This window comes from Amblyomma mixtum, chromosome 10, assembly GCF_055824585.1.
Source record: "Amblyomma mixtum isolate Tamu chromosome 10, ASM5582458v1, whole genome shotgun sequence".
NCBI lineage: Eukaryota > Metazoa > Arthropoda > Arachnida > Ixodida > Ixodidae > Amblyomma > Amblyomma mixtum.
In genome coordinates, this window is record NC_143021.1 from 102,976,153 (window position 1) to 102,999,365 (window position 23,213).

At 45.0% G+C, this 23,213-nt stretch overlaps 1 protein-coding gene across 1 annotated transcript in view; it reads right to left on the reverse strand.

The window, feature by feature from the left end:
• Positions 1 to 23,213, reverse strand: part of LOC149326572 (uncharacterized) — a 145,856-nt gene that overhangs the window by 81,434 nt on the left and 41,209 nt on the right. Inside the window, exons 3-4 of the mRNA XM_089565146.1 lie at positions 18,811 to 18,944; positions 17,078 to 17,121 (exon numbers count right to left, since the gene is read on the reverse strand). Coding sequence (XP_089421272.1) covers positions 17,078 to 17,121; positions 18,811 to 18,944 — 178 coding nt within the window. The remainder of the gene's footprint in view (positions 1 to 17,077; positions 17,122 to 18,810; positions 18,945 to 23,213) is intronic.

Genomic DNA, 23,213 nt, shown 5'->3' on the forward strand with positions numbered 1-23,213 from the left:
GTGTGGGCTCTCAAACTGCACCGCGAGGTATTTACTTGATTTTTTAGCGAAGGGGACATATGTTCTACTGTCCTGCATAGCAAAGGAAAACGGATTAGATGGCTGCGCCGCAGTGCTACCACCGAGCCCACGGATTGGTGTCAGTGGGTGAAGCCTTTTTATAGATGACGTTGCTGATGATGTGGCCATTGATGTAGCGATGATATCCTGCGAGCATAGCTCCTATGGCGGCACATGCAGCGGGGACGAGCAGCTAACGAGCGGCAGGTGGCAGAAGCCCAGTCCGTTTCCGGCGGACGGCAGTGCTTACACCGATGTCGCCCCCTCTGACAGGTATGCCAAAGTCAGTAACAGCAGGCTGACTGTCAAAAATTAAGAGAACTTTTGGAAAAAAAAAAATATACGGCGCCGCGCGAAAGCAATCTCGCCAGCGCGCGTCGCTAAAACAGGGGAGAAGGAAACCTCGGAGAGCGCGCAGCCTTGTGTGTTTTCCTGCCGTCTCCACCATCGCTTACGAGAGCGGCTACAAGAGATTACTTCAGCGCATGTCGTCGATTTTGATATAATGTCGGAGTAGTTTCTCCTGTTTGCTGACGGAGAAGGCGTAGCCTTGAGAATGCTAGGTGAGGTCCTCTCCCTCTTCTCTCGCTAGCCAGAAGCGGCACCACACAAGAAAGATCCCGAAGCATCTCGAAGCAGTCTCCGCGCCTGACCAATGGGGACGCGCACAGGGACCCCGAAGGATAAGGAAATAAGACAGTTAATGCTGTGTGTATGCGCGCCTGCCTTGGCGCGAAGAACAAGAAGACGTGGACTGCGCCTATTCATAAAGGGCGTTGACCGCTGTCTATTAGCTCGAGCTGCCGTTCAAGGTGAAAAACGTAGCGCAAAGAGACGAGGACACAGAAAGACGGACAACACACGGCGCTAACTTCCAACAATGGTTTATTTCAGAAAGAAAGGTGGTTTTATAACGACATCACGACCAACACGCCGTCAAACCATGAGCTAGCAAAGCGTATCAGCCAGATATGCGAGCTCTTTCGCCATCAATGATACAGAGGGGGTACTAACACAATCATCTTTCAAAAGTGATATCCATTCCGCTTCTATGATTTCTCGTGTCAACCGGTTATTGTGCACTTTTAAAACCAAGCATTGTTCAAGAAGCGGTATGCAGTGACACGACCGGCAGTGGGCTGGCAATCCTTTTCCACGCATATCATCTACGTCACGCCCATGCTCTCGAAGCCTATCATTCAGGCATCTGCCAGTTTGCCCTACATACTGCTTGCCACAGGAAAGAGGAATTTGATAAATGACATTTTCAATACAATTGACTAACTTTTTCCTATGTTTTTTCGTACAACCAACACCCTTTTTAGATTTTTTGAAATGTTTCGTACACAGATGACTCAACTTCTTAGGCGCCGAAAAAACCACTCTAGCTCCCGAACGTTGCGCTATTTTTTTGAGATTATGGGAAAACTTATGAAAATAAGGAATGACGGCAACTTTTTCTTTCTTACTCATGGCTTCCTGGTTATCCTGGCCTTTTTTATTGCAGACTTTTTTCAAAACACCTTCCGCCACAGACACTAGGACATGGGAAGGGTATCCAGCATTCTCAAGCCTCTTGCACTGCTGAGAAAAACTTTCATGCATGAGGTGCGGACAAGACTTCTTCAGAGAATTAAAAAATGAAAGGCTAGCAATAGATCTTTTTACGAGCTTAGGATGGGCTGAATGAAAAGGTAACAATGGTTTTTCGCCGCGAGGTTTGAACATCCAGCACGTCCGGTCATGATGCATTGCAATGCTGATGTCAAGGAATTGGATAACCCTGTTTTCAGGTAGTTCAAACGTTAGTTCAAGAGGACTAAAATGGTTACGAAAAAGGGTGAGAACATTAAGAACGTCATCTTTAAAGGAACTGTCATTACTGTTAAGAACAATCAGAAAGTCGTCAACGTACCTAAAAATCTTGATTACATTGGTATCTTTTACAATATCAGCAAAAGACCTGTCCAAACGGGCTAAAAACAAATCGCTGAGGATGGGTGCAATGCAGGAACCTATACAGATGCCATCTTTCTGAAGATAAGGTTTTTCATCCCATACTATGAACGTTGACTTGAGATATAATTTCAAAAGTTCTATAAATCCATTCACCGAGATGCCAGAAGCATTTTGAAAAGCAATCGGCCCTTGCTGGTCTATACATTCTTCAATACAGGATAACAAAGCATCATGCGGAATGGAATAATACAGATCTTTTATGTCCACAGAGAAAGCGCATAGGCCTTGTTTCTCATGTGACTTGAAAAAATCTAGAACCTGCTCAGAATTACGGACAAGAAAGGGATCCTGAATAGAAAGCAGCTTTAGTTTTTCTTGTAGGCACATTGCAACCGATTTTTGCCAAGTACCATTCTCGGATACAATAACTCGGAAAGGAACATCAGTTTTATGGGTTTTTGCATTGAAGAAAACGTGAAGAAAGTCCTTATTACAATCCGTAATTCTTTTCAAAACAGAACCAAGGTTTAACTTTTTGCACAGTTTCTTCGCTTCAGTTTTTTCTTTAAAATGTTTACAGTTGGATGGCAGTTAAAAGCAGAGGACAGAGCTTCACACGCTTTTTCATTAAACATACCAGACGGAAACACAGCAAACCCTCCTTCTTTATCCGCAGGAAGGAGGCACAATGAATGCTGCTCGAGATACGACTTAACACGATTTACAGGAAGTCTGGAAGGCTGCCACTTACATCTCACCAAGGTATCAACGCCTGCCGAAACACACCGGTCAGCCTCTTGTTCAGGGACGATTCGGGAAATCTGGTGAACGAACGTGAGCCGCTCCGCTGAAGACGTACTTGGCTCCAGAGCAAACTTAGGACCCAACGATAGAACAGATTTCACATGGTCAGGAAGATCCAGTCCTTGCGGGGTATGGATGACATACCGGGGTGAAGATGGCTTGTTGCCAAGCTGACTTCTGAGATAGCTCAGTTGTCGCTGCCAAACGAAGTCCGTAGTCTGACTGACAAGCCGCTCGCACTCTCGAAGCTTGTTCTTTGCTGTGGATTGGCTCGACCTTTGGTGAACAAGAAGATGCAGAAATTCCTTGTAGAGGCGAACTTGTCGAAACGACTCAGCCTTCAGAATCTTGCACACTCTGACGCCATGTCCTCGTGAAGGGATAAACCCACCGAAGAGACGCTTCACCTCATCTGGTAGCAGATTATTCCGGCAGCAAAACGAGAATGTCCTAGCGCGACTGGTTGCAACAGCAATGATGGCTATGACAGTCGAAGTATCCACAGAACACATAAAAGGGCCCGTTGTACTAGAAATATATTTCAGAAGGGTATATGCTTGGGCTTGTTGGTTCATAACTGCAAGGTGAAAAACGTAGCGCAAAGAAATCTGTTCTATCGTTGGGTCCTAAGTTTGCTCTGGAGCCAAGTACGTCTTCAGCGGAGCGGCTCACGTTCGTTCACCAGATTTCCCGAATCGTCCCTGAACAAGAGGCTGACCGGTGTGTTTCGGCAGGCGTCGATACCTTGGTGAGATGTAAGTGGCAGCCTTCCAGACTTCCTGTAAATCGTGTTCAGTCGTATCTCGAGCAGCATTCATTGTGCCTCCTTCCTGCGGATAAAGAAGGAGGGTTTGCTGTGTTTCCGTCTGGTATGTTTAATGAAAAAGCGTGTGAAGCTCTGTCCTCTGCTTTTAACTGCCATCCAACTGTAAACATTTTAAAGAAAAAAACTGAAGCGAAGAAACTGTGCAAAAAGTTAAACCTTGGTTCTGTTTTGAAAAGAATTACGGATTGTAATAAGGACTTTCTTCACGTTTTCTTCAATGCAAAAACCCATAAAACTGATGTTCCTTTCCGAGTTATTGTATCCGAGAATGGTACTTGGCAAAAATCGGTTGCAATGTGCCTACAAGAAAAACTAAAGCTGCTTTCTATCCAGGATCCCTTTCTTGTCCGTAATTCTGAGCAGGTTCTAGATTTTTTCAAGTCACATGAGAAACAAGGCCTATGCGCTTTCTCTGTGGACATAAAAGATCTGTATTATTCCATTCCGCATGATGCTTTGTTATCCTGTATTGAAGAATGTATAGACCAGCAAGGGCCGATTGCTTTTCAAAATGCTTCTGGCATCTCGGTGAATGGATTTATAGAACTTTTGAAATTATATCTCAAGTCAACGTTCATAGTATGGGATGAAAAACCTTATCTTCAGAAAGATGGCATCTGTATAGGTTCCTGCATTGCACCCATCCTCAGCGATTTGTTTTTAGCCCGTTTGGACAGGTCTTTTGCTGATATTGTAAAAGATACCAATCTAATCAAGATTTTTAGGTACGTTGACGACTTTGATTGTTCTTAACAGTAATGACAGTTCCTTTAAAGATGACGTTCTTAATGTTCTCACCCTTTTTCGTAACCATTTTAGTCCTCTTGAACTAACGTTTGAACTACCTGAAAACAGGGTTATCCAATTCCTTGACATCAGCATTGCAATGCATCATGACCGGACGTGCTGGATGTTCAAACCTCGCGGCGAAAAACCATTGTTACCTTTTCATTCAGCCCATTCTAAGCTCGTAAAAAGATCTATTGCTAGCCTTTCATTTTTTAATTCTCTGAAGAAGTCTTGTCCGCACCTCATGCATGAAAGTTTTTCTCAGCAGTGCAAGAGGCTTGAGAATGCTGGATACCCTTCCCATGTCCTAGTGTCTGTGGCGGAAGGTGTTTTGAAAAAAGTCTGCAATAAAAAAGGCCAGGATAACCAGGAAGCCATGAGTAAGAAAGAAAAAGTTGCCGTCATTCCTTATTTTCATAAGTTTTCCCATAATCTCAAAAAAATAGCGCAACGTTCGGGAGCTAGAGTGGTTTTTTCGGCGCCTAAGAAGTTGAGTCATCTGTGTACGAAACATTTCAAAAAATCTAAAAAGGGTGTTGGTTGTACGAAAAAACATAGGAAAAAGTTGGTCAATTGTATTGAAAATGTCATTTATCAAATTCCTCTTTCCTGTGGCAAGCAGTATGTAGGGCAAACTGGCAGATGCCTGAATGATAGGCTTCGAGAGCATGGGCGTGACGTAGATGATATGCGTGGAAAAGGATTGTCAGCCCACTGCCGGTCGTGTCACTGCATACCGCTTCTTGAACAATGTTTGGTTTTAAAAGTGCACAATAACCGGTTGACACGAGAAATCATAGAAGCGGAATGGATATCACTTTTGAAAGATGATTGTGTTAGTACCCCCTCTGTATCATTGATGGCGAAAGAGCTCGCATATCTGGCTGATACGCTTTGCTAGCTCATGGTTTGACGGCGTGTTGGTCGTGATGTCGTTATAAAACCACCTTTCTTTCTGAAATAAACCATTGTTGGAAGATAGCGCCGTGTGTTGTCCGTCTTTCTGTGTCCTCGTCTCTTTGCGCTACGTTTTTCACCTTGCAGTTATGAACCAACAAGCCCAAGCATATACCCTTCTGCCGTTCAAGCTTCAGAGAAGCGCGCCCGCTTGACTACTGGCACAACACCACGCGCCCAGTCACAGACCAACGAGACAGCGTGCGCCAAACTGCGGGACAGCTGCGTCCTGAACCACTGGTCGTCGCACTGTGGCAGTGCCCGGTGAATAAATTATGTTTTGTTTCTTTGCCTCTCTCTTGTGTTGGTGCAGTTTAGGTGCAATAATTCATTTTTACTGTAATACCTCTTGAGTGTAACTTAGCACTACTTGCATTGTTTGTTAATAACTTGGTGTGGGCTCGTACAAGTGATTGTGAAAGCTTGTGTATCTTGTCTTTGCTGTATAAAGTTTGTTTTGTTTGTGAAACTTTGGCTCTGAGCCATTCCTGGCTTATGACCGGCAAACGCTGGGCACCAAACGATCAAACCGCTTGTCATTTGGTTGCTTGTCTCTGGTTGAGCTTGCCAAGCTGAGTCGAGAGCGCCTCTTTTCTGACCGAGACTCCTGCACCCATATGCTCCAGGGGTATCTCAGAACGCACGTAAAAGTGCGCGAAGTGGTGACACTGGCGAACTCAAGGAAGGTCCGCTGCATCGCGAAGGTAAATGGATTAGGTGGCTGCGCCATGGTGCAGTCACCGAGTCACCATTGAACCTCTACCCCACGCTGCTATGTATATATTTCTAGAATAGTGATGTCTCCTTGCGAGGCACCGTTTTAGTATAATGAACGGTGAATAACGTTCATGCAAGGATTTTCGGCGGCTCAGCCCTTAATTTCGTTAACCTAACTGCTATTCAACCACGGTCGCATAGGGCTCTACTAACTTGCTAGTTATAGTAATAGGGAACAATTGTATGATTAAGCACCACGCGCCAGCCATAAGAAATGATCCATTGAAATCTCATTCACAGCTTGCCTCCATTAAACCGAAAGGAGCCTTGAAATAAACAAACTACATACTTTTATTGAAGGTAGATTCTATGAAATAATAATGCATGAACTACGTTTTCTCGCTTCTATTGAAGCAACATTTCATAACCAAGCTGCTGGACCCGAACTGCTAGTCTTTAGGAAGTCAGTAAATCAACCGATATTGCATTCCGAAGTCGCTTTTCCTGAAATTCGGCTAGAGCATGCTTCCGCACATCCACAAGCAAAAAATAAATAAATAATAAGAAAAAGGCTCTTTTTCGCGCAACGGACCGAGACTAGATAGTTGTGATTAGAAGAAGTGGTATGTCACCCAGACTGCTTACTTGTCTTCTGTTGTCTTCTCTAGCCCAGACGCAAAGCGCTTTGTATTGTACACTAAATTGCCTTTAATAAGTGGACTGACCAGAAAAAAAAAAATTCAGCTACGAGTCCTGAGCTGTCCTATCGGTTAGTGCACAATTGGCGAGATGAAGAAATAATCGCTGATATTGACTTTGCCAACAAGCTACACCTAGCACGTTTGCTCATGTTTTCCTGGGAGGCATGTTAAAGCGGAAGCTTGGGTGAGTTGGTACGACATTTTCCTGAATAGCAGCGCGAACTTGGACAAGGACTAATGTAGCTGATGCCTACATTAGCTTTTGTTTTTTTTTAATAAAAACACCGTATATGCCAGCCACCGCTTCTTCTGTTTGTGGCATTGTTTCTATTCTTCAAAAAACAAACGTTCTTCCGCGGCCAGCAGAAAATAACTACGCGGAGCAATCTCAAAAATAACGGGCAATTTTTGTTTCATAATTTCACAGTTCTTGCCTACAATTTATCTGCTTCACGTTTTGAAAGGAACAAAAATCGCGCTAATCTTTAAAATAGGTAACACATACGACCGCCCTGAAATTGAACCAACCAATTTCACAAATTGGCGTGCCGTAGAAGTACCGCCACAAAAGTTGCAACAGAAAAACATGAACGTTGTTGATTTGGATTACTTACTTGAAGGAATTTGTGAACAATAAAAACCACGGAAAAGGGACGAACACACAGGACGAAGCGCTTTCTAACAACTGTTTAATCTCAAAAGGAACATGACTATATACACACATGTTCCTTTTGAGATTAAACAGTTGTTAGAAAGCGCTTCGTCCTGTGTGTTCGTCCCTTTTCCGTGTTTTTTAGCGCTCACCAATTCCTTCAAGTATGTATTTTCAACTAGCCCCAGTAGTAGCTCTTTTGGATTACTTCTTTCATCATTCAGAACACGAGTTCCTGATTCATCCGAATCCTGGTTGAAAGCTTTTCTTTCGCTCCGCCTTGCAGATTTTGACTGCACCGTCTAAACATGTGCTGTATCCTCAGATTAAGCCTGAAAAAGTTGTCTTAAACATACGCCTTCATATTGCCAGATATGTAAAAGTTTGTTCATCGCTCCTAATCAGGCAGTCAATCAATCACTAATTCAAATCTCTAATCTATCATCCACTCAGCTTACATCAGGCTCCCAATAACTGGGCCCTCTTTTTTGTTGCGAAAGCAACACTACACTAGTCGCCGAGCCATTTCGCGGAGCCGAGGAAAGCCCAAACTGCGCATGCGCTAGGAGCAGTGACGTCACACGGCGCACAGCTGGTGAGCCGCCGCCCTCGCTGCGCGGGTGACTCAGAGATGCCGACGCCGCGCTCGCCACTTGCGCATGTGCAGTAGCGGCGCATAGCTAGAGTGCCGGCGCCGCCGCCGCGCGCTCTCCATCGACTCTCTCTCTCTTCTCTCCGATGCGCAGTAGCGGCGCACACCTAGCGTGCCGGGGCCGCCGCCATTCCAGCTGTGCGTAGTTACGTCACTCGCTCCTCGCGCATTCGCAGTATGGTCGTGCAAGAGCACGCGAAACGGCGGCACTGTGGGCGATGTGGCCCACGCGACACTATATGGCTACGCTCAGATGTTGTTTTCGCAATCCTTTAGTAGTTTTAACCAGAGAAAAATGACAGCCCACTTTTTTGTTACGATCTACCATTTCATGCATGTTTATTGATACGCCCATATTCTGATGAGCTTGCCGTTTATCCTACTGTAGCTTGTACAATTTCATACACAGTATTGTGCCGGGATATGCACAATATTACCGACATCAGTGGTTGATGACTCCAAATCTTAACAAATCCTGACTCACGCGCTCGAGCCAGTATTAAGCTACTCAAACACAACTGAAAATGTTCATGCGGAATCGGTTCACCTATTTATAAAGCAGAGCACCACTTTGTGAGATGAGTTTTTAATGGGCTAACATATCATCATCATCATCATCATCAGCCTGACTACGCCCACTGCAGGACAAAGGCCTCTGCCATGTCTCTCCAATTAACCCTGTCCTTCGCCAGCAGCGGCCACCATATTCCCGCAAATTTCGTAATCTCATCCACCCACCTAATTTTCTGCCGCCCCCTGCTACGCTTGCCTTCTCTTGGAATCCACTCCGTTACCCTTAAGGAGCAGCGGTCATCTTGCCTTCGCATTACATGCCCTGCCCTAGCCCACTTCTTCGTCTTGATTTCAGCTAGGATATCATTAACGAGCGTTTGTTCTCTCACCCACTCCGCCCGCTTCTGATCTCTTAACGTTACACCTATCATTTTTCTTTCCATAGCTCGCTGTGTTGTCCTTAACTCAAGCTGAAACCGCTTTGTTAGCCTCAACGTTTCCGCCCCATAGGTGAGTAGCGGTAAGATACACCTGTTGTTTAATTTTCTTTTGAGGGATATTGGTAAACTGCCATTCATGATCTGAGATAACCTGCCATATGCGGTCCACCCCATTCTTATTCTTCTAGTTATTTCCCTCTCATTATCTGGATCAGCTGTCACTACCTCCCCTAAATAGACATATTCTCTTACTACTTCCAGCACGTGGCTACCAATTGCGAACTGCAGTTCCTTTGGTAGGCTGTTGAACATTACTTTGGTTTTCTGCATGTTAATTTTAGCCCCACCGTTCTGCTCTGCCTGTCTAATTCATTGATCATGCTTTGCAGTTCATTTCCTGAGTGACTTAGCAAGGTAATGTCATCAGCGAATCGCAAATTACTTAGGTTTTCTCCATTAACTCTTATCCCCAACTGTTCCCATTTCAGGCTTCGAAATACCTCCTGTAAACAGGCAGTGAATAGCATAGGCGAGATCGTGTCTCCCTGCCTGACACCTTTTCTTATTGGAATTTTATTACTGACTTTATGGAGCAGTATGGTAGTTGTGCAATCGTTGTAAATATCTTCCAATATTTTCACATCGCACTCTTCTACACCCTGATTCCGCAATGCCTGCATGACTTCTGAGGTTACTACTGAGTCGAATGCTTTCTCGGAATCAATGAACGCTATTACAGGGGCTGGTTATATTCTGCGCATTTCTCTGTCACCTGACTGGTTGCGGAAATATGGTCCATTGTAGAGTATCCTTGACGAAAGCGTGCCTGGTCCCACACTCACTAACACACACTAACATATCACTAACTTTTTTCCTTGGTTAAAAAACTGCCAGGTTTTCTAAAACACAAGCTACTTGTTGCAAAATTTTTACAAGTTGAAACTATGCTTAGATGCTTTATCTGTGAAACTCTTGAGGATTTGATCAATAATAACTGCCATTGCTTCAATGTCATGCAACTAAGTGCATTTAATCTTTATACTCATTTAACGTAGCTGAGTTCCCTTAAAGAAGAAAGTAACTCGTAAGTTCTTGCTTCTCGTCCCAGTAGTTGTACCCTCTATCGGCTTCACAGGTTTGCATATTGGTCGCTATACACGGATTCTTTTATTTAAGGCTACACACGCACACATATACACCTCATTATTCGGCTTCAAGTTTTCTTTACAAACTCCCAGAACGCACAAGCTTCTCAACCCCCTTTATTTTTTCTAGCAGCATCTTACTGTAACGGCCTTCCTCGTCAACCGGCACCTATCATCAGCTTTTCTACAATTTCTCGACCAATGCAAAACTATTTTTATGAAAAAAAGTCATGAACTAACGTACTATTAACGCTATGCATTTGCACTGCGGTCATTCAGAAAGTGAACTAATTTAACCTAAAGTTCCAAAATGTGTAAGCCACTTGCATACCCAGCAATTATTAAGAACTTTTTTTATTGGGAGAGAGTTTAAAACGCAACTTCGTCCTGTAATTACAATTTTACTATAACGAACAATATATCCCCAGATATCGCGTCGGTAGGCCTATACTGTTTTGCTATCCTCAAAAACGTTCCCTATTCGTTTTCTATGGCACACTTAACTGCTTGATTGGCGCTATGGAAAAATTTCGAAAGAAAGATTTTGGAACGCATTGAAAGAAAAAGTCATTACCTTGAAGATTTCTATAACAGGAAATACATTATCATCATCATCACTATCCTGACTACGCCAAATGCAGGGCAAAGCCCTGTCCCATGTCTCTCCAATTAACCCTGTCCTTTGCCAGTTGCGGCCACTGTATCGCTGCAAACTTCTTAATCTCGTCCGCCCACCTAACTTTCTGCCGCCCCCCTGCTACGCTTGCCTTCTCTTGGAATCCACTTCGTTACCCTCAAGGACCTGCTTGCGCATTATCGTTCTTTCGCATTACATGCCCTGCCAAAGCACACTTCTTCCTCTTCATTTCGACTAGGTTGTCACTAACCAGCATTTGTTCCCTCACCCACTCTGCCCGCTTCCGGCCTCTTAACGTTACACTTATTTTTATTTTCATAGCTCACTGTGTTGCCCTTAACATAAGCGGAACCTTTTCGCTTAGACTTCAAGTTTCTGCCCCACAGGTGAGTATCGGTAAGGTACAGCTGTTGTGAACTTTACGTTTGAGGGTAAACTGCCATTCATGATCTGAGAGAACCTGCCATATGCGCTCATCTCTTTTCTTATTCCTTTACGTAGTTAGTTACGCGTCATGATCTGCAAGAGCGGCCACTTCCTGCTCCTCGCTACCAATTGTGAACTGCTGTGGCATTGCGAGGCTGTTGAACATTACTTTGGTTTTCTCGACGTTAATTTTAATACCTAGCGTTCTGCTCTGCCTGTCTAACTCATTGATCATGCTTCGCAGCTCATTCCTAAGTGACTTACAACGGAAATGGCATGAGTGAATCTCAAATTACTTAGGTATTCTTCATTAATTCTTATGCCCAACTGTTTCCAATCCAGGCCTCTGAACACCTCCAGTAAACAGGCGGTGAAAATCATTGTCGAGATCCTATCGCCCTTCCTGACACCCTTCCTTATTGCAATTTTATTCCTGACTATTAATGACTGTGTGTAGCTGTTAACTCATAGATATCTTCCAGTATTTTCAGGAACTCCTCTACAGCCTCATTCCGCAATGCCTGCATGACTGCTGAGGTCTCCACTGAGTCAAATATATCTCAGAAAATCATCTCAGAAATGATATCTCAGAAAATCAGTCCCGAAGGTCAAACCTACTTTTCTTTGGCCACGAAGATAACGAGCAGGAAACATGGGCCCAGTCAGAGGCCACTATTATCGAACACTGCAGCTCAAAATTAAAGACGACTATTCTTCCTGTGGACATTGAAAGAGCCCACAGATTAGGAAAGTTTAGGGCGGACAGGAATAGACCGATCATTGTTAAATTTGCACATTTTAAAGTGAAGGAAAAGGTTCTTTCATGCGCCAAAATGTTGAAAGGTACAGAGTTTAGCATATCTGAGGACTACTGCCCAAACACCGTCAAGGCCAGGAAGCATCTTGTTGAATTCTGCAAAGCACAAGACGAAAAAAAATTCAAACTTCGACAAGACAAGCTAATCATCGGGAAGAAAACATACACGTTCGATCACAGTACTCAGAAGGTAGTGCCGCACGCTTTAAACTCGTAGAAGCCAATCGTCCCCGCTCTAGCCCTTCCAACACTTCCTTTTTATACACTAATATTAGAAGCCTCCTGCCTAAACTTGATGCTCTTCGTAATCTGATTCACACCACAGAGTCTAACCTCATTATTCTCACAGAAACATGGTTAAACTCTTCAATTGCCGACTCGGAGATCCTTTCTCTCTCTTCCGATTTAAATGTTTTTCGCTGTGACAGAACTAACAAAAGGGGAGGTGGCGTTCTAATTGCTGCCAAGAGAAGCCTTCAATGCATCGAAATTAAAACTTCATCCGCACTGGAAATAATATTCGTTCTCAGCAACTCCTGTTATCCCCCCTTAGTAATCGGCGCTTGTTATCGTCCCCCAGACGCTAGTAGTTCTTTTGTCGCTGAATTTCACGAGGTGCTTTTTTCCGTTACCGCAACCTATCATCAATCTCCCATTCTGATTTTCGGTGACTTTAACTTCCCTTCCATTAACTGGTCAAACCCCGCCTCAACCCTATCCAAAAACAATGCTGAAAGCGATTTCGTAAACACATGCCTTAACTTTGGACTAACACAAGTAGTTTCACAGCCGACGCGGTCTGGCATAAATTCATCCAATACGTTAGACCTGATACTTACAACTCAATCTGACAAGCTTTCCCCAATCACATACTTGCCTGGTCTTAGCGATCATTCTGTTGTTCATGGTTCCTTATACTGTAAATTACTGCATCCATCGAAAATAACAAAAACAATAACACTTTATGAGAAAGGCAATTATTCTGCAATTAACACAGCACTCGAAGAATTTTCCATCTGGCTGCTTCGTGACTTTTCGATACGCTCCGTAGAAACTAACTGGTTGCTGTTCAAGACTAAAATACGTGACCTGGTACTATCATACATACCCACTATCACTGTAACAGAAAAACAGTCATCACCATGGTTCAATCATGCGCTCAAACGCCTCAATAATAAAAAGAAAAGACTTTTCCGCTCTGCTAAACGAACTAACACGCAGTGCACCTGGCAAAAGTATTACGCTGCAGAAAAGGAATTCGAATCACAAGCTAACAAAACAAAGCGCCATTTTTATTCTGAAATTCTTCCGAACATGATAAAAACTAATCCTAAAAAATTCTGGAATACGATTAACCCAAAGCGCTCTCAGCCATTAAAACTGTACGACAGCCAGAATTGTCCTATTCCAGACAGTCAAGCAGCCGAAGAACTTAACACCGCATTTTGCTCTGTTTTCACAAAAGAACCTGATCATAATTTACCAGATTTTCCCCAGTGCCACCATTCATTCATGTCCGACATCACTTTTAATGCCTCCGGTATAGCCAAAATAATTGAATCACTAAAGCTAACATCCTCATCCGGAATTGATGGTATCAACACTAAAGTACTAAAGAGCACAAAAACTGTTGTAAGTGTGATCCTATGCAATATTTTTCAGCAGTCATTGTCATCAGGAGTGGTGCCGGAAGACTGGAAAGTGGGCAAAATAGTTCCAGTCCCGAAAAAAGGTCCTTCACATTTATGTTCCAGTTATCGTCCCATTTCACTAACAAGTGTTTGTTCCAAGGTAATGGAACACGTCCTCTACTCTCACATAGTAAAATTTTTAATATCTGTTAATTTTTTCAATCCTAGACAACATGGCTTTCGCAAGGGCCTCTCATGTGATACACAATTAGCTTCATTCATAAATGACATAAGCTCTAACCTAGACCTGAACATACCTGTAGACGCGCTGTTCTTAGATTTCGAAAAGGCCTTCGATAAAGTTCCCCATCAGAGACTACTACTTAAACTCTCAAGATTGTGCATTAACCCCCTTGTATTAGATTGGATTTCTAATTTCCTTACGAACCGAAAGCAATTTGTGTACGCTAACAACTGCTCCTCGTCTTTTTCTCCAGTCCTCTCCGGAGTCCCCCAAGGTACAGTACTCGGACCATTGCTGTTTCTAATTTATATTAATGACCTGCCTAGTAACATATCCTCTAACATCCGCCTTTTCGCAGACGACTGCGTACTTTACCGCCCCATCCACACCACCTCTGACTCTAGAATTTTACAGGATGACCTTAAACGAATTGAAACTTGGTGCGACAAATGGTTAATGTGCCTAAACACTAACAAAACGTCTTTGCTTTCCTTTCACCGTCGGAAAAACTATCAGGCATCAAGTTACACCATTTGTGGCTCGGTAATCTTATCTGTCCACTCTTACAAATACCTTGGCGTCACCCTTTCAGATACACTAACCTGGTCAGAGCATATAATGAAAGTTACTAACGAAGCCAATCGCACTCTTGGTTGCCTCCGTCGAAACTTGCGCCTAGCCTCTGCATCCGTGAAAACACTTACTTATCTTACATTTATCAGACCTAAAATAGAATACGCATGCTCAGTCTGGGATCCCCATCAAGCTAATCTTTCTAACACCCTCGAAGCTCTACAAAATCGCGCTGCAAGGTTTATTTTCTCAGACTACTCCTATCATTCCAGTGTCACTGCACTCAAATCGCGGGCTAATCTTACTAATCTTGAAAAGCGACGCTGCATCTTCAGGCTGTGCCTTTTTCACAAATTCTACCATACGCCACTTAATGTTTCAGCAATCTTACCACTTCATCGACAGTCAAGCCGCACCAGCCATCCTAAAGCCGTCTATCCGCCCCCAGCACAGACCACAGCACATCTTCGTTCGTTTTTTGTTCAGACCGCTCGGGACTGGAACAAACTGCCTGTCGACGCTGTGCGCCACTCCGACCCACATTCCTTCAAGACTGCCATCGAACCACTCTTCACTTGAACATTATGCCCATCCCTCATGTAATACCCCACACCAAGGGGCATTTGAGGTACTAATAATAAATAATAAATAAATAAATAAATACTTTCCCGTAATCCATGAACGCTACGTATACGGGCTGGTTATATTGTTTGCATTTCTCCATTTCTCTATCACCTGAATGACAGCGTGGATATGGTCTATTGTCGACTATCCATTATGAAGCCTGCCTGGTCATATGGTCGATTGAAGTCTAAGGTTGTTCTGTTTCTATTTGCGACTGCCTTAGTAAATAGCTTGTAGGCAACAGACAGTAAGCTGATCGGCCTGTAAATTTTCATGTCCTTGGCATTTCTTTTGTTCTGAATGAAGATAACGTTAGCGTTCTTCCAAGCTTGCGGCATGCTCGAGGGTATAAGGCATTGCATATACAGGGTGGCTAGTTTTTCAAGCACAATCTCGCTTCAAGAGATGTGCTCCTACCTGATCCTAACCAGCTGCTTTCCCCCTTTTCATTCCTCCTAAGGCTGTCTTTAGTTCCTGTTTCGGTAGTGGCGGGATGTCCCATTGCTCTGCACTACTGCCCCTCTCAGTAACGCTCTGAGTACACTGCCTACCGTGCAGATTTGTGTAGAACTCTTCGGTGTTTTCAACTGTCTTATACATACTGGTAATGACATTGCGCTCTTTATCTCCTAGCGCATACATCTGGCTTTCACCTATGCCTAGTTTTCGCTTCACTGTTATTAGGCTACCTGCGTTCTTTAGAGTTTGTTTCATTTTCTTCATGTTAAACTTCCTTATGTCGGCTAACTTGCGCTTATGTATTGAATTTGGTAGCTCTGCCAGTTTGATTCTGTCCGTAAAGTTAGAGGCTTTCATGCTTTGGCGTTTTTAATAAGATTTTTTCTCCCCTGAGATACCTTGACGGCATCCTGCCAAACCATCCTACCGCCTACTTCTACTGCACATTCCGTAATGATAGATGTCTGACTACCGTTCCTTCTTTCAACAAGGTCTCCTTCCCCAGAGCTGAATATCTCTTTTGCAGCGATATCCTGAATTCATATACTTTCTCTCTTACAGCTAACCCTTCAAAGGGCTTCAGATTCAATAATTTCTTTCGTTTCCTTCTCAAGTATAAGCTTAATTCTGAAGTAACAACAGGCACCTTTCCAACGACGTCCATATCCTACACGGTGAGAGCACAGTATGAAGGCTCCTTCATTTTTTGTCTCACCGTTTGGGCTCTTCGATATCCACTTCCTGTTCTTACGTTTACGAAAGAAGGTCACGGTCAGTAAAGTATTTCTCTCTGTGAACTCTACTAATATCTCTCCTTTGCTATTCTTGGAGCCTGTGCCCTAGTCGCCTGTGCCCAGTTGCCTACCTTCACACTGAAGTCCCCCATTAGACGGTGTACTGTAACCTTACTTCAAATATTCAATATTTTTTGTCCAACACAGCTGGACGTGTTTTTCTGCCCACTCTTTGTTCTTATCTTTTGTATTTTTTAAAGAGGAATGAACGGATCTTTCAAAATATTTTTTTAATGAGTCGATGCATGGTTTTTGATGATATTTTGGCCGAAGTTACAAATATTATCTGGAGCGTTGCCGCTACTATGTAGTGTAAGTGTTCAAGTAAATGCATAGAAGGATGTGTAAATAGGAGCAGCCAAGACAGAAGATTTTACTTGAGGCATACTAGCTATTATTGCATTGATTGTCTCTTTGATGGCCCCAAGGCTGCTTCCTCGAAGTGCTAATAGCCAAGCCTGTTCTTTGGGTGTTTCATTCAGTGATATGTTATGCTCTTCGTGTTTTGGTTTGGGGCTAGTTCGTATTTTGAACTATTCAGGCAAGAAGTGTTTCTGGAGAAAATTTGCCGTTTACTAAAGCGCCCAGTGTTTCAACATAGATTATTTTCCTCGCACTTAGTTTGTGTCATGCCTAGAGGATCGAACAGAGTCGTACCGTACTTGCGTTCTGTGGATCCTCTCGCACGAATCATTCTTCGCCTGAAAACAAAGGAAATGCCAAAGGTTCACCGGTGTGAATATAAAGCAATAAAATACTCTTACGATATCCTAAATGAACACTTTGGTTGCCTTAACGCGTTCTGTCGCTGCTGATTTTATTGTTGCTGATTAAAGTTCACTCGTACTTTTGCTCGCATTCGTTTTACATGTCTGTACTTTTCACAACACTGTGTATGGCTTCTTTGGATTACAAACAAACTGATTATTCTTTTTCCGATGACGTCATACTCAGATTGCCAATATCCGATGCTGACCACTGAAGTTCGTTGTATATATGGTGGTAAACTTAGGTGGTACAATTAGGCCTCCATATCCAAATTTTCAAAGAACTCTCGTCAGTGTCCCTAGCGGGCTGAGGAGGTCTATTTACCCTGGCACAATAATGGGGAAATTTCCCAAAGATTGTGTCGTTCCGTAAAATAAGTACGTCATCAATCACGTGACAGTTCAAGCGAGAATTCACGAAAAGAAGTTCTACGCTGGGTGACAGCCGCAAGCCTGCGCCCGTTCCAACATCTACATGTCCTACGTCTTCTCCGCCTCAGCAGCTTTTGTCATCTAGGCGGCGCACCTGGCACAGGCAGGTGGAAGCCCGCGCCTGTGCTTCGACGCGACTCCATTTTCCGCTCCCTTTCCATTGTGTATTTCCATATCCACACAAGGATTCCAGAAAAAGCGAGGCGCGCAAAAGTCAAATGCATATGCGCCTCAAAAATCCGCCGCGGTTGCTAAATGGCTTTGTCCGTCGGCTCTCGAGACCAGCGCCGTGGCATTAAAACTGGGCGGCGGCAGCCGCATTTTGACGAAGACGAATCACAAAACCTCATCCCTGTGCTTTGCGATGTCATCGCCCGGTAACGAATCCTTGGTGGATGAAAATAATCCAGAGTCCTCCTCTACGGTGAACCTGGTGGTCCACTCGCATACTAAGGACGTTACACTCAATACATTATGCTAGAACATAAACGGCGCGACAACCAAACGTGGCGGTATTTTTATAAAAGAAATAGCTTGTGTTCCCGTTTCAGTTTCTTCCGTGTTTGTGCGTCCAGCTAGGCTGGCCCAGGGATTTACACTGTCGCTTGACTGAAATTCATTTTGAAAGCACATGTACAGAGCTCGACGGCTGCGAACAACACATGGATTAACTAGTCACATTTGACATGAAATAACCAAATCAAACTTGGAAGGAAGTTGTGTTAAAATTATTCTTGTTAAACTGCATAATCACAAAGCATTGCCACACGAAATACTGCCAGCTGACGCTGAAACTATCCTCACAGATAGTGAAGGGCGTTTTAAGATTTTTTTAAGTTTGTCCGAGAACCGTGACATGTTGCCGCAGTTGACCAGAGGGCCTAGCCCTAGTGACATACTTTGCCAGTGCCTTTGCACTAGTTCTCTGCCTTTATTTACACCTGAAGCCTACACAGTCTACCGGCGGCCCTCCTACATGGACTAGGTTCATCCTAGCCTCGGCAGCATCTAGATTTAACTATATGGCCGTCAGCTCGACACCCACGCCAGAGGGAGGGCCGTGTCCTCAGAGCGGCTTTAGTCCGACAGCTGCGGCAAAGCATCCTCCAAACAAACACCCACGCTGACAGGGCTGAGGCGGTTGGTTGCAAAGGTGACAAACGTGAAGCAGACCACAACGGTCTCTCTTACCCTGATAGTAGGACGATGATATCAGGTGGGTGCGTTTTGAAGCTTTCCGCTGCATAGCCTATTAATGTGAGCACGGTTTCTCGAATGGCAAGTTGACCATCACCTGTAAGGGTAACATATTCTCCGGCGTGTTCCTGCAACCACAGTTAGTTTTCAGTGCAGTGCAGGGAAGCAGGTAAGAGTTTAAATTTTGCTACTTACAGATAAGGTGGTCTGAACACCTTTTACGAGTATTGAAATTTCCGGTCCCAGCTCTACCAGTACATCTTGAACCTATGTAGAAGCATCGCGAGAAATGTGCTAAAATTCTGTCCGAACACTTTCACACTGGCGCGAAGCTTTCGCTATGCTGATTTCTGTGAGTGTTCGCTACCTAGACACTTATCAATTATCATTAAGCCACGAAAAAGAAAATATAGGTAGCCTGCTAGCTAGGCGCTGCCAGGGCCAATTTTACTCAACATTCTATTGTAATGACACTTTTTTCGCTATTTGATAAAGGATGAAGTGATTGCATGACAAGCGTTCCTTCGAGGTGGTTGGTATTAACCCTGACCAAAATATGACATGCGAGTTACCGTAAGGTATTGGGGAAAAACTGGTGCCTTTAAAGTATATACTGCCACTCGATTGTTTTGCTTCCTCCAGCTTTTGCTTCCTCCAGCTGATGTGTCCAGCTTTTTACTTCAGTTGGTAAACAAAACTGCGTGCTGAAAATCGACTGCGCCGTCACATAACGCAGGTTCTAGTGGTGCCAGGGGAACAAAATTCAAGTTAAAATGAATATTTGCAAAATACAGCCTGAATGTGCCACGCAATTTTGATAATATTGTTACGTGACGGCAAGCGATGAAGAAAGGACTGCATGACCGATGGCGATGATATGATTTAATGTCTGCGAGCCTAGCACGAGCTCTCCTGCCCATGCCACTGCCCGCTTCGTCGTCTTCTAGTCCGTCACATGACTCGGGGCCACGAAGCGATCGTCCCGATCGCGCGAACTAGAAGAATGCCACAGACGATGACAAGCAGGACGTGACGATGGACGTGGCAGAACATATGAACAGAGAAGAGAAGATGAAGGGCTTGCCGTCACGATGAAAGAGATGATGAGCGGGTGAAGCCAGGTCCACGAAGACTGAGGAGCCACCGGTTTCTGGAAGTCAACGTCGAGGCCCGTGGACACACCCAACGGCAGGGACAGGGGTACTTGTTTCTCGTGTGAGTGTCGGTGGTCAATGGGTTCTCTGGTCAGTGGCGGCGGTCTCGGTTCAGTGGGGTCGTAGGTCGTTGGGTCTTCTAGGGCCTCATGTGGGTTCTCATGTGGGCGGTGAGTGGGGTCACAGGACAGTTGCGGCGGTCGTTGTGTCGTCGTGTCTTCTGGTCGGGGCTTGGGGTGGGGCGGTGAAGAGCGGCGGCGTCGGGGCATACCTGGCAGACTGGGAAAGCGCCGGGAGGTGCGAAGCCGTGAGCTCTCCACAGCAGACCTCGGTGTACAGCAGGCTCCTAAGCTCCGGGACCGGGATGAAGAAGGTACCCAGCACCTCGACCAAATGTTACGTGACGGCAAGCGATGAAGAAATGACTGCATGACCGATGGCGATGATATGATTTAATGTCTGCGAGCCTAGCACGAGCGCTCCTGCCCATGCCACTGCCCGCTTCGTCGTCTTCTAGTCCGTCACAATATGGGACAAATTTTTTTCTCTTTCTCAAGTATGCATCTAGAAACACTTCCTGCGCAGGAGCATTTTAATTATGCACTGCTGACATGCTATCATTATTCAAACGCTTTTGAAGAATGGTAAAATCGATTATGGTAAAATCGATGCAGCATTATAAAAAACAGACAAATATGTTAAACCGTTGGTATTGGTAACCTATACAAAGGAAACAAGAAACCATTATTTACCTGACATGTTTACACAACTTATTGAAACACTTGTGGCACGGAACCACGATGTAAAATCATGAAAGAATTGCGAAAAATGACGTTCAACATTGTTGTATAACGTGTTAGTTCTTTTTTCTTCTGCTGAGTGGGACCGTTTTGTTTTTCGTGCATAGAAGTTTTTTGCTTTGAAATAGCAGGAAGATAATGTGTACAATTTACATGGAATAAAATTTGCTTTTATTTTAACATTTATTTGATGTCGTGCGACGTACTCAGAAAAGTGATCCCGACGAGTGCAAAGTACCCGTCACTTTCTCCTCCGGTGAGCTGTTTCTTTTTGCTGAACAGCACATAGTCGCCCAATAGACTCGTATTTTAGAGCCTATCCTCAGTTTGACTACATTAGTGTGAACAGCAGTGCCTCAGTAATTTACCTGGCAGCCTAAAACATGTCTCGTAACGGAAAAATAGGCTGACAAGGATGTTACCAAATGCTATCGTGATCACTGGTATCCTCCACCTTCGGCAGATCTGCGCCACTATCATCTCTCGAGATAAACATCTTAATAGAATTTACTGAAACAAAAGTACACAAAGTATCTATTGCTTTTTAGCGTTTTGCTAAGAAGCTACATCTTCAAAGTCTAACACTGCTGGCAGGAATAGTTAGGGTGTTTTTTCAAGCAGGAGCTGTTTTTTCAAGCAAAACTCACTTCATCCGCTGGAGAGGCAAAGCGGGTGCTATCTAGAGCCTGGAAGCTGTAACAGGAGGGGTCGGGGGGGGGGGGGGGGAGAGAGCGGCGTTAGTACAGCCGGCTTCTCCTAGAACGCTCGGGCGACGGATCGCATGGTAGAAGCTGGGAGGGAAGGGAAATAGCAGCTCCAGCGCAGTCGGCTCTCTTAGTAGGAAGCGGATGAGGGGAAGGCCGTTGGTTGGATGGGTGGAAAATTTTATTACACAAGAGAATTTGGACCCTTCAAAAGTTCAGAGCCACCGCAGAGCCCCCACGTTACGCGTATGTGTCCAGGAAACGTAGGGCCATGAAATCGGCACCCCGGTTAACAAAGCGAAGTTGGGGCTCCCATATTCTGATGGCGGGTTGTCCTTTTTCGGCGAGTATCGGCAGGGCAGCAGAGCTGAATGTGATCTAGAGCGGAAAGCCATTCTCCGCAGAGCGTGCACTCTGGTGACACTGGGCGGAACTAGGATAGAAGCTGAAGGTTGAGAAGAGTTCGCGTCTGGAGTCGTCTCCATATGATTTGTTCGGAGTGGGATTTGGCGGGGCGGAAGCTAGGAGAGGAACATAATGCGCAGCGCACTCGGCTCTCCTTGCAGTGACCAGGTGAACAAAAGCACAATGGAAGCCAGTAAGAAATTTAAACTCGCCGAGTAATCGACAGTTCTAGCATGAAGCTGATAATGAAAAACATCACAGAAGATGGAACGGGGGGGGGGGGGGCGACTCGCAGCGCAAGCGAACTGCATTGAATGGCTGATGGAGAGCACGATAGAAGCTTGAAAGGAGGGGGCAAAAGCATCGCCAGCGCGCCGCTCTGATATCAAGGAGCCGGAGATAGAAAGGATGGACGCCGAGAGGAAAATGAGACCACAGCGTCCGCGCACTTGCACCACGCGCCTCGTACCAGATCCTAGGAACAATTGTTGAAGCTGGCAGAGAGGAGGAAATCACATCGCCAAGCACCCTTGGCTTCAAAGCAGGAAGCGGGTGAGAAAAAAAAGGGCTGAGGCTTAACTTGGTTAAGCCTGGAGAATGCGAAGCATCATCGTGTCGCGTAATTTGGAGGCGCACAACCACAGCGACGGCGTGAGGTGGGCCCCCGTTTCTCAACTGTCGTGACGTCATCGTGTCACGTGGTGTGGCATCATCGTTTCACGTGATTTGGAGGCGCACAACCACAGCGACGGCGCGAGGTGGGCCCCCGTTTCTCCAACTGTCGTGACGCCATGGTGTCACGTGGTGTGACGTCATGTATCACGTGATTTGGAGGCGCACAACCGCAGCGACGGCGCGAGGTGGGCCCCCGTTTCTCCACTGTCGTGACGTCATCGTGTCACGTGGTGTGACGTGATGTATCACGTGATTTGGAGGCGCACAACCACAGCGACGGCGCGAAGTGGGCCCCCGTTTCTCTATTGTCGTGACGTCATCGTGTCACGTGGTGTGACGTCATGTATCACGTGATTTGGAGGCGCATAACCACGGTGAAGGGCTGAAGTGGTAGCTAAAGTACTATGCTTCGCATAAAAAAGTGGACCTAAGCTTACCGGCTTAGCGCCCTAATCAGTTATACGTCTACTTGCACTAGCGGCCGTCAGGTCTGGAGCTACAGGTCTTTTTTAATGTTTAAACGGCGGTTGCCGGGCTGGACGTCGCTGTGTTGACGTGCACACTTGGCCTTCTTTCGTCTACGGTCTCGGTTGGAAAGCGCCGGGGAAGCGTCCCCTGCGCAATTCACGGGCTCAAGGATCCGCTTTCATGAAGCAAAC